At 42.6% G+C, this 12,948-nt stretch overlaps 1 protein-coding gene across 2 annotated transcripts in view; it reads left to right on the plus strand.

Moving 5' to 3' along the window:
- Positions 1–2,688: 2,688 nt before the first annotated feature.
- The window catches only part of npepps (aminopeptidase puromycin sensitive), a 60,993-nt gene continuing 50,733 nt past the window's right edge, over positions 2,689–12,948 (plus strand). For both annotated transcript variants that reach the window (XM_056279876.1, XM_056279877.1), the window contains exons 1-3: positions 2,689–3,018; positions 12,464–12,548; positions 12,783–12,860. In XM_056279876.1, coding sequence (XP_056135851.1) covers positions 2,725–3,018; positions 12,464–12,548; positions 12,783–12,860 — 457 coding nt within the window. In that variant the 5' untranslated portion in view covers positions 2,689–2,724. The remainder of the gene's footprint in view (positions 3,019–12,463; positions 12,549–12,782; positions 12,861–12,948) is intronic.

The raw sequence follows: 12,948 nt of genomic DNA on the forward strand, positions 1-12,948 counted from the left end.
TGATGTGTATATGAATGTTTCGTTCTGGATTTTGTACTCTGATGCACAAGATTTCATCTTCTTTTTACCCCTTCTTTTATTGTTGCTGTTGCTCTAAATTCAAACGGTAACAGAATGTTGATATGTAGGGGTAGTAGTGTCCACCCCCCCCACCTCCCTTTTTTTTTGCTTTCCTTTACCTTGGATTAAGTGGCCTTCACTTCTCTTTTGTTTGTTGGTGTGGTTTTACATGTATCTTCTAAAAGAAAAAGTAAATAAAGATACAGTTAAAAAAACTCAGACTTTGGTGATGATACTTCTGGCCTGCCAAGACCAGAAGTGTTTGACTGTGGCAAAGAAAATAAGCATCTTGCAGAACTTCATATATCTATCATTACTCAAGATTTATCCATCCAGCCATCCATTATCCAAACCGCTTATCCTGCTCTCAGGGTCGCAGGGATGCTGGAGCCTATCCCAGTAGTGATTGGGCGGCAGGCGGGGAGACACCCGGGACAGTACGGCCGAGTCACCTGATATACTACATGTCTTTGAACTGTGGGAGGAAACCGGAGCACCCGGAGGAAACCTACTCAAGATCCAGATTTGGTTCAATTTTGCTTTAGGGCCTATTTGCATGTTTGTTTGTTTTTTAACTACTCAACACAGAAGAGTTATCAATTGCATCCTCCTCTAATTAGAACAGCTACATAATTCTTAGTTCTGGTTATTTTATGAAGGCTTTGTAAAGGCACTGGTACCACCCAGTGCCTGTCTTAACTCCTGCCTGAACTCCACACAACAGTCTTCCTTCTTCAACTTCCACCATTTGATCTTCGGCTCTCCCTTCACTTGCTTCCTCTTCTTGGTCTCCAAAGTCATCCTACAGACCACCATCCGATGCTGCCTAGCTATGTTCTCCCCTGTCACCACCTTGCAGTCTCAAATTCCTTTCCAATTGCCTTCTACATAAGATATAGTCCACCTGTGTGCACTTTCCTCCACTCTTGCACATCACCCTGTGTTCCTCCCTCTTCTTGAAATATGTATTCACCACAGCCATTTCCACTCTTTTTGCAAAATCCACCTCCATCTGTCCTTCTACATTTCTCTCCTTGACACCATACCTACCCATCACCTCCTCATCACCTCTGTTCCCTTCACCAGCATGCCCATTGAAGTCCGCTCCAATCACCGTGTACCTCCTTGGGTACACTCTACACCACTTCATCCAACTCACTCCAGAATTCTTCTTTCTCTTCCATCTCACACCCAACTTGCAGGGCATATGCGCTGATAACATTCATCAGTACATCTTCCATTTCCAGCTTCATGCTCATCACTCTGTCTTATACTCTCTTCACCTCTAGCACACTCTTGACATACTCTTCCTTCAGAATTACCCCTACCCCATTTCTCCTCCCATTCACACCATGGTAGAAAAGGGTTTGAACCCACTTCCGATGCTCCTGGCCTTACTCCCCTTCCACCTGGTCTCTTGCACACACGGTATACCTACATTTCTTCTTTCCATCAAATCAGCCAGCTCTCTCCCTTTACCAGTCAAAGTGCCAACATTCAAAGTTTCGACTCTCACCTCCACACTCTCACCCTTCCTCTTCTCCCACTGCCTCTGGACATACCTTCCCCCCTCTCCTTCTCCTTCACCCAACAGTAGCATAGTTTCCACTGGCACTCTGCTGGCCAACAATACTGGTGGCGGTCGTTGGCAACCCGGGCCTCAACCGATCTGGTATGGAAGTCTGATTTATGATCCAGATATTTGATTCAGCAAAGATTTTATGCCGGACGCCCTTCCTGATGCAACCCTCCCCATTTATCCGAGCTTGGGACCGGCACTAAGAATGCACTGGCTTGTGCATCCTCAGTGGCTGGGTTATCTAGTAAATAAAACAATAAAAAAATAATAAAACAATCTAATCTAATCTTACAATGCTGTGATTGCAACAATTCCCAAATATTCTGTGAATAGAGCACATGGGCATTGTAATTCTAGTTACTAATTGTCAGGCATATTTGCATACACTAGTCGTTGGTTTCGGTCGTTATGTAACCCTATTGTTTATATAGGTAGGGATATCTGCAGTCAGTTTAGACTGAAGAGGTCACTTAGATGAGTGATGAAACGTTTTTTTCTCAATAAACGTTGTGTCCAGATGAACTGGTTACCCTTTCATTGATTTTCTTACCTGGATTACTGAGCATGCATAAAGACACGTATTCTGTATTATTTCATCAGTGAGCTGTACTGTGTGACGATTATAGGGAGCCACTGGACAAGCCCTGTAGGATTTTGTCTCTCCTGCACATTCTTCGCTCATATGCATGCATGCACGCACTGTACGTCGACTAGACTATACCATCGCTTCAGCAGGGAGCATAATTCCTATTTGAGGTATGATGATGTCATGGTTACCTAAATAGCCATGTTCTCGCTGACCTTTGGCAATAACAACCAGGGAAAAACACAAAATTGTGAAATGTATTAATTGTTCATTAGATTTCATCTCACACACACACACACACACACACACACACACACACTCACTCACACTCACACTCACACTGTCAGTCAGACGTGTAGTCGAGCGCCTGCACGCACGTCCCACACGTAACAGTGTAACGGGGTGACGTCATCTCCCCGTAGCTCAGCGCTGGTTCACATCGGTTGTTTGGATTTGAAGTGAGGTAGGATTGTACCGCTGGCAGCGCTGTGAGGGTTTTATGTCGCTGGTTTTGGGCCGTATGGTTTCGCTGTCACTCGTGAAAAGCGTCAACAGATACCCGTCATCCATCCTTGTTTCTAAGCCCGTCTTTCTTGACCTTAGAACCATCAAATCCAGAGGGATACGTTGTGCCGTCTTCGTCAACGCAGCCAGCCCGAGTAGAGAAACCATGCCCGAAAGGAGGCCCTTCGTACGGTTGCCCACTGACGTTTACCCCGTCAACTACGGGCTGTGCCTGAAGCCCGACCTGATCGACTTCACGTTCGAGGGCAAACTGGAGGCGGTGGTGGAGGTATCTTTGCTACAACGTCAATGGATCGGTGCATTTATGTATTAGCTGGTACACGGAGGGGATCTTGTTATGTAATCTATTGCCAGCCAGCTAATTTGCACCTTTCGAGCGGCCAACGGCAAATTGCTAACTACTAGCCAAGCTATTTACCAAGCTAGTTATCCGCCAAGCTAATCTTAACAGTAACCAAGTGTTAGCTTGTGGCAGTAGCTAAAGTTAACGTCAATGCTAATCGAACCGCAAGATAGCTAGCTGCTCTGAAGAAGAGTATTGACTTCGTTTGGGTCAAAAAATAAATTAAATATTCAGCCAGGTTGTACTGTTGACCAGTCCAAGTGGACGTTTATGTGGCTCTCCAACGTCGGTGGCTGAAATCGGAGTGTGTTTGTTGATCCGTCTGATTTGATTGTCATTTTCTGACCATGGTGTTAAAACCTAGCTAGCTAGCCAGCTGCCATCTAACGTTACTGTTAACGTCAGAACCAACGCTGGCTGGTGAACGACGCCTGTCTTTTGCTGATATACGCATTATAATCAATGAAAATATGCCAATAACGTCGAATTCCAGTGACGACAACCCTTTACCTTTATGCGGATAGTTAATCACAATCCAGTCTGTGAGTTTTTAATATTTAACACAGAGTCATCTGCTTGCTGGCTAACTGGCAAACCAAACAGCTAATGTTTGCTAAATCATAGCAAGCCAAAATCTCCCACCCTCCGTTTCACTCTCACGTGGTTAAACTTAGCCTGGCCGTGCATCTACAAAACAACACGAGGCAGCATGGCCTCCTTGTTTGCTGATCATCTGGGCTGCACTATTTATGAAGTCGACACACTTTTTTTGAAGTCACTGTGCAACGTTAATCATGAATAATCTATATCATAGTTACTTATAATAGATGATCAAGTGCAGACTTAGTATCGTCGTATCTTGGTGGTATGTAGTGTAAGTACTACCGTCACCACATACAACACACACACACATGAGCTTCATTCGGTTTGCCCTGATTGCAGATTTATTGTTTGCAGTGTGTAAAAGGCTCTAATGTGCCCACAGGCGTAAACATCTGTGACTCATGGTGGTTATTACACCAAGGTAATGTGAGACTTCAGGATAGGTGTTATACGTCTTAAACTCGTTCACAAAGATTTAGAGATACATTTGTATGTCTTCAGTTGACATCACCACAAAGTTCTCTAAAGCTTTCCCTGGGTCTCTTTGTAAGCCACGTATCCATTGACATTTTTATTTAACGCTACAATCAAGAGCATCTTAATTTTTTTATTGAACTTATGTGTGGCTAACTTATATGTGGTGATGCTGCTGTTAGTTACATGCATTAGCATTTAACCACTCTAAATTCCAGAATTCACAGTCAAAATTAAACTGCCAACAATACAGTTTGCTGCACCCTCACCACACCACCACTAAGCTAAAGGAAATGGTTGAATTGGTTATACAAACTAATGTTGCTTCACCTGTTGGTCTTGATTATTTTACTAACTTCGTCTGCCATATCTGCTTGTTAACATCAAAAACTTAACGAATTCAAACTCGCCTACCCTACCTGCCTTATTCTTCCATGTTTGGCTGTTATGGTGAAGACATCAAATGTGATGTGCAATACCATTTTGCCTGGGAAAGTCATACTGACAGCAACCACTGAAATTGACATCTAAAAAACATTGTTTTCAATATTAGTGGATATAGCTATTATCTCAAATACACCAATGTCGGGAAGATTTATAAAAAGATTTTCTTTGCTTGCAAATCATCAGGTCATTTTTTTTGTTAATTACTTCAAAGTATAATATCCAAAGATAATATCAGGTAAAATCCAAATGAAGCCAGTGCAGCTTGACTAAGAACACTTTTGCCATCTGCTGGAGATCAACCCTTTAACAGTTTTTGAATGTGATGTTCAAGAGCACATTGTTGTATTTTACGACTTTAAATGGTGCTTTAGTTGGTATTAGTTCTTGGTGTGCATACTTCATGGAAGATCATTAACAATTGTGGACAGCTACCGTTATTGGCCACTCATGGAACTTGGTCATTTCCAGTCACAAAATTTTCATTAGAAGACCTATTCAAAAACATATTCCAAACGCACACATGGCAAAGTAGACAACAGGTAATAGAACCTTCTGTAGTATTTAAAGCATAACATCCAAAGATACTATAGCTAAAATCAGAATAACAAAGCCAGTGCAGCTTGAATAAGATCACTTTTTCCATCTGCTGGAGGTCAACCCTCGTTTAACAGTTTTTGAATGTGATGGTCAAGAGCACATTTTAGTATTTTACAACTTTAAATGGTGCTTTACTTGGCATTAGTTCTTGGTGCACATACTTCATGGGAGATCATTAACAATTGTGGACAGCTATCATTATTGGCCGCCCACTCTTGGAACACTTGGTCATTTCCAGTCACAAAATTTTCATTAGAGGACCTATTCAAAAACATATTCCTAGCGCACACATGGCAAAGTAGACAACAGGTAGTAGAACCTTCTGTTTACTGGAGGTTTATTTCAAGGACTAATCTTGTCTGTTCGAAAATATGGAAATAATGAACAGGGGTCTAAAGGAAAGTCCTAAATACTGACAGTGAAGACAGAGTCCAAGGGCAACTGATGTTGGAGGTTGACTTACCCTGAAATTCTTTTGGACATGTGACTTCTGTAGTGAAAACCCGCTAATAGACTTTTGACCTGTGATTTACACAAAGAACCATGTAACGGACCAGAGGATACTAAAAGCCTATGGCAGGTAGGGCTGTGTATTGGCGAGAATCTGGCGATGCGATAGTATCACGATACAGGGGTTACGATTCAATATATCGCGATATATTGTGATACTGTAAGAAAGGCGATATATTGCGATTTCATAGGCCTGTGTTCTTTGTGCTTATGCTACTTCCTGTCTCAGTTTACGTTGTTGCGTTGGAGTGGACGAGTCAAATGTCTGAAGATAGATTACAACGCTGTTATCTAGCGGTTGTGGGGTAACACAAAATGTTTGTCACGAACCTTTACATGTAAACAATTAAAAATCGTTATAGCGGTTTTGAGAATTGATACATACTACTCGAGTAGCGATATTTTCTTACACCCCTAATGTCAGGTGACATTAGGTGGTGTGTTCTATAATCACTACCCTACTACCTCTCTGCCTAAGAGAAATTATGACAACTTCCAATCAGGAAAGCCAAATCTTTAAGGATTGCGATCCTGAATAGACTTTTGTGTTCTTGGAAAGCTGTATGACATCTGATAGTGCCATTATGCCCTGATTTCAATGAGTTAAACTGTCTTTAAAATCATACTTGAAAGTCCGTTATATGTCTATCCATCTACCTGTCTCTCTTTCACTGTCTCTCTGGCCATCTCTTCAAATAGAATCTATTATCGCTATGATTAATAATGCTCTCTAGCTGTTATAGGTTTAGCCTAAAGCAGGAATTTTCAAAGTGTAGGACAATGAGCCTCCCTTCAGAGAACATCAAGTCACTGGAGCCGCTCCATTTTAACAAAAGGCATCATAACAATCAATAATAATAATGATCAATAAAATAACCAATCTTTTTAAAATAATGGGTTGCAACCATAAATGGTTTAAAAGGTTTATTTTGAACACTGTCCTAATAGAACCTCCCACATTTTAATAAAAATCAATAAAAGTGGTTAAGAATTAGTTTATAGGTCAATGCCTGTTTGTGAAGTTGAAAAAATGAAAAAATGTCTCTCACCGTTTAACAAAAGAACGAACCACATGAAAATGTACACAACCCACTGATAGCAATGCTTCCCCCCGACACCATGCGTAAGGCCTTAACCGAAAACACACTCTGGGAAAAATGCACATTGTTCAATCTTTTTGGCTGGACCAGTCGGTGGGCCAGCCCTACAAACGCGAATGTCACTGACTGACTGAGTGATCATGTTTAGAGTGACTCACTGAATGATCATGTTTTTTTTCCCTTTTTTTATCCCACATTGTACCTGTCCAATTACCCCACTCTTCTGAGCTGTCCTCATCGCTGCTCCAACCCCTCTGCCAATCCGGGGAGGGCTGCAGACTACCACATGCATCCTCTGATACATGTGGAGTCGCCAGCCGCTTCTTTTCACTTGACAGTGAGGAGTTTCACCAGGGGACGTAGCGTGTGGGAGGATCACGCTTTTCCCCCCAGTTTCCCCTCCCTCCCAAACAGACACCCCGACCGACCAAAGGAGGTGCTAGTACAGCGACCAGGGCACATACCCGCATCTGGCTTCTCACCCGCAGACATGGCCAATTGTGTCTGTAGGGACGCCCGACACAGGGATTCGAACTAGGGATCCCCGTGATTCCCAAATAGACCGCTATGCTACTCTGACGCCCCTGAATGATCATGTTTGACATGATTGGGCCACTGGATCAGGTGTCCAACAACGTCACTGAAGTTACACGAATGATCAGCCAAACGAAAGGCATGAGGGAGAGCACACAGTTAAAGCATCCCAAATAACAGTCACTCTGACAAAAGACTCACTGGCGAATTCTCAAAAGGATTGCATGGCTTTTGCAGCCGTTAAACCTTCACAAACAAGACAAAAAAGAAACCTTTCACTGAAGGGTGAAATGCACCCCTAACCTGGCTACCAAGCAAATAGCATCTTGGTGCACCAGTGCTATTTGTACATATTTAAATTAGGTAATGTGCATACATTTAGCACAAAATTGGTCCCTTTCTATGCAGATGAGCCTCATTGGAAAAAACCAGCACTAATGGCCACATGTAGTTAGAGTATTATTAGTATCTTCAGAGAGTTTGTGGTTACTGACGCTCAGACTCTCCGGTGATCATGGCGGCAATGATTGTAGCCAGGCGAAGGCATCATCATGCCAGGCATGCTTGTGATCGGTTATTTTGAAGGAGAATGTCACTTTTTGATTTTCTTGAAACCAAAGTTATTTGGAGATACAGGTTGCCGGGTCTAACAGTTCTTGCTATACTTGATGATATCCAGATTGTGAATTATACAATGACAATAGGGTGGGGTTCAACTTTATCTCCAGGGCGTAACAAGAACCCAGTACAAGGCAGGTGCATGCTTCAGTGTGCTGAAGTCTTGTGATCCTTACAGTATCTTGCTTGTTTAATGTAATGTCTGTAGTCTGTAGATGATTATCAAATCCATTACACCAGCTCATGGGGCACGTACCACACAACAACTTTTGTAGTCAGAGGTCACCAACAAAGTATTCCAGAGCAAAACTGCCAGAAGGTCAGACCCACACACACAACAGTAAACCATCATTTCTGCTCAAATAGACCTACACAATGCTGTACCAGAACTTTCTTCGCTATCAGTATCCTAGCATATTAGTTGAGAACAGTAGGGTATTATTGTCATGCAGCCTATCAGTTTATGAAAGTATTATTTGCCATTGAAGTGCAGTCTGCTTTGTAACTCACCTCTTTGCTACTTGGTCTTGCCTGCTTACTGTCTTTTTGACCTCCTTCAGCCTGCTGGCTGTTATTCTGACCTCCCTCTGCTTCCTTACTATAACAGAACATAAATGTAAAACTCACCATCACCCATACTATCCTGCTCAGTATTAAGCCTGCATGACAACCACAGAAAAGACATGCTGCATTATCATCCATCCATCCATTTTCCGAACCGCTTATCCTGCTCTCAGGGTCGCGGGGATGCTGGAGCCTATCCCAGCAGTCATTGGGCAGCAGGCGGGGAGACACCCTGGACAGGCTGCCAGACTATCATACAGGGCTGACACACACACACACACCCACACACATTCATACCTAGGGACAATTTAATATGGCCAATTCACCTGACCCACATGTCTTTGGACTGTGGGAGGAAACTGGAGCACCTGGGGGAAACCCACGCAGACACGGGGGAAACATGCAAACTCCACACAGAGGACGACTCGGGACAACCCCCAAGGTTGGACTACCCCGGGGCTCAAACCGAGGACCTTCTTACTATGAGGCGACTGTGCTAACCACTAGGCCACTGTGTGCTGCATTATCATCTCTGTCCTAATTCTTACAAGTTTCAACTTACTCTTTTTTAAGCACAAAAAAGTGCCAGATAGCTCCTCTCCTCTTGGTCATGTTGACTCTGTGAATGAAATCTAATCTGAGTTAATAAAGTAGTGATAGAATTGAACTAATACAATTAATCAGCCTTCAGCACACGTGGATTTTAATATTGTTCAATTCCCCAACCAGGTAAAACTCCTGCATTCCTGAGTGAAAACAAAGGGGGGCTTATTATAAACGCTAATATCAAAAAGGCAAAAGACTAACTAAACCACCACAGCCACACAAAAGACTATTAAAATAAAGTAATAAACTCATATTGATGTCAAAATTTACCTCTACAACAACTAATCCTCCATTGTCTCACTGCTCATGACTGGGCACCAGTGTTAGCTAACAATCAGATAATGTGACATTTTATATTGGTAATGAAATGCCAAGCCATAGGCACAGCTAGATAGCTATTTAGCCAAAGTTGGAAATGAAAGGGTGCGGTATCAGCTAGCTAACATTAGTTGGCTAATGTTAGGTAAGGCAAACATTAGCTTTAGCTACCTAATGCTAGTTAGCTAAACTGTAACTTAAGGCAAAAGATAGAAACTAGCTAACATTAGTGTCCGTCCGTAGACAGTCTAATTCAGAAACTCTGAAGGTAAGAAAGTAAAGTTATACTAGCTAGGTGGCTAGGCACTTACATTAACCTGCTCCATCTCCACTAACGTGTGCGATGCTTACTTTAATGAGGATGCGAGCCATTGCAATGATGGGACTGATGAGGCAGATGAGACAGACGTTCAACTAACGTCAAGGTGAAGAAACGTTATGGTCCACTTTAGGGGTGTCTGAAATCGTATTACAAGATTCTTCCAGGCATGAACAGGGGAAATATAGTATTTACGATTACAGGTACACTATATGTACAAAAGCATTGGGACAGCCGGCCATTACACCTACAGGAGCTCTTATGGTGTCCTATCCTAAATCCATAGGCATTAATGTGGAGTTGGTCCCCCCTTTGCAGCTATAATAGCTTCCACTCTTCTGGGAAGGCTTTCCACAAGATTTTGGAGTGTGTCTGTGGGAATTTTTTGCCTGTTCATTCAGAAGAGCATTTGTGAGGTCAGGCACTGATGTTGGCCGAGAAGACCTGGCTCGCAATCTCTCTTCTAGTTCATCTCAAAGGTATTCGATGGGGTTGAGGGCAGGCCTCTGTGCGGGCCAGTCAAGTTCTTCCGCACCAAACTCACCCAACCATGTCTTAATGAACCTTGCTTTGTGCGCTGGGGCACAGTCATGCTGGAACAGAAAGGGCCCTCCCCAAACTGTTATCACAAAGTTGGAAGCATAGAATTGTCCAAAATGTCATGGTATGCTGAGACATTAAGATTTCCCTTCACTGGTACTAAGGTACCCAGCCCAACCCCTGAAAATCAACCCCATACCATTATCCCTTCTCCACGAAACTTTACAGTTGGCACAATGCAGTCAGGCAGGTAGTGTTCTTTTGGCACCCGCCAAACCCAGACTCATCCATCAGACTGCCAGACAGAGAAGCGTGATTCGTCACTCCACGGAGCACGTTTCCACTGGTCCAGAGTCCAGTGGCAGCGTGCTTTACACCACTCCATCCGACACTTGGCATTGTGCTTGGTGATTTAAGGCTTGCATGCAGCTGCTTGGACATGGAAACCCATTCCATGAAGCTTGCGGTGCACAGTTTTTGTGCTGATGTTAATGCCAGAGGAAGTTTGGAAGTCTGCAGTTATTGAGTCAACAGAGCATTGGCGACTTTTACGCACTATGCGCCTCAGCACTCGTTGACCTCCCTATGTGCTTTTACGTGGTCTGCCACTTCGTGGCTGAGTTGCTGTTGTTCCTAAAAGCATCCACTTTTCAATAATACTACTTACAGTTGACTGTGGAATATCTAGCAGGAAAGAAATTTCACGAACTGACTTATTGCAAAGGTGGCATTCTATGGCAGTACCACGCTTGAATTCACTGAGCTCTTCGGAACAACCCATTCTTTCGCAAATGTAAATGCAGACTGCATGGCTAGCTGCTTGATTTTATACACCTGTGGCAGATCTGAATGAAACACCTGAATTCAGTGATTAACAGGTGTGTGTCCCAATACTTTTGTCCATATAGTGTAAGAAGGATATATAAATGTTTAGACCCCCCCCCCCCCCCGACCCGTTGTTTTTACCTCTTTTGGTTAGGGTCCAAGTCTTAATTAGGGGGCCAGACCCCACCCCTGTAATTAGAATTGATGAGATCAAGGATGACATTGAGCCTGTCTGCTGTGTTCTTGGTGTAAAGCTACCATTTATACTTGGCCACATTGATAATTGTAATCAGACGCAAAACAAGGGCAAATTGCGATCAGCTGCAAAACTTCATGGGTGTGTTTGCATATCATTAGTGCAATATCATATGTGAATCGGACCTTGAGATGGGGCAGATGGCAGTTGCAAGTGACAGGCAATTCATGATTCATGGTGCTATCAGCGGCCGCAATCCATTCTTAGTGAATTCTTCTGTCTAGATAGTGAGTCTTATAAAAACGAGAGACACCCACAGATAGAAACAGATGAAAGAGGAGGGGGAGTTAACGGATAATTAGAATAGGTATCCTTAAAATTAATTTAGTTCTCTTTCAAGTCAAACATCCCAAGTTATGAGTGGAAAATATTGTTCTTGGAAATGCATTTATAACCTTTTTTTACTTGAACATAGCTTAATTATGTCGTGATTTAGTACACTTTTAACAGCAAATATTACTGGGACCACTACAGAAAATTGCAGATGAACATTTAATATCAAGGAATTCACATTATAGACACTACCACTGACTAGCCCTCTAACAAATTGGCCAGTTTCGAACATTGACCATACACATTTAAGCTATATACTAGATTTTGACCTAGTCTTGTTAACTGTTGCGGCTGGTTGCACACAGATGGTGGATGCGGGGCTGTACTGATGACAGGAACAAGCGCAGGTCGCCCTCCACGTAAAGCCTCGACTGGTAACTGCTTTTAGTTAGGGTCAAGGCAGAAAAGCCGATATAAGAAAATCCCAACTTAAAATATACATCGTCATACTTTCTGCGCTTTCTGTTGGGTTCAGACATTTTCTTGTATTCCTGCTTTTTGTCCGCACCTCCCCTGAAACTCTTTGGTGCCCCCCAGGGGAGGCAGGCCTCAAACTTTGAAAGCCACTGGCCTAAAGTAAGGTATTGTGATCAGCTGACTGACCCCAGTTCATGTTAGATTTCCACCAGTAAAAGCAAATGAGTCACATTTTCTATTCAAGTGTGATGTTATGGTTGATGTGATTATGTGAACTGAGACTCTGTATAATTTTGTCAATATTTGCAGGTTACACAGGCCACAAATCAGATTGTGATGAACTGTGCCGACATTGACATAATCACAACGTCCTTTGTACCAGAAGGAGGAGAAGGTGAGGATAAGATGGGAGTTTTCTTTTTCTAGTTTTGCTTTTCTTTGTTTCTAGCTTTTTCCTTGCTCCTTAATTTCTTTTTGGTGCTTCACTCTTTCTGACTTTTAGGTCACAGTAACTTTTTTTTTTAAAGTTAAAAAGCCTAATATATGAAAAGGAACTGTGCCTTGTGACATCAGCACACTCCCCTCAGATGCACAAACACTCTTATTATATTTTCTTCTTTCATATCAGAAATTAATGCTACAGGATTCAACTATCAAAATGAAGACGAGAAAGTCACTCTTTCCTTCCCTAGCGCTCTTCAGAAAGGTAAAAATGGTGTACTTTTGATTTTTTCTCATTTCTCCAACCGGTTTTGACACTTAAAGGAAAATTTCACTGAATTTTTTGTGTATGT

This window comes from Lampris incognitus, chromosome 5 (genome assembly GCF_029633865.1).
Source record: "Lampris incognitus isolate fLamInc1 chromosome 5, fLamInc1.hap2, whole genome shotgun sequence".
Classification (NCBI taxonomy): domain Eukaryota; kingdom Metazoa; phylum Chordata; class Actinopteri; order Lampriformes; family Lampridae; genus Lampris; species Lampris incognitus.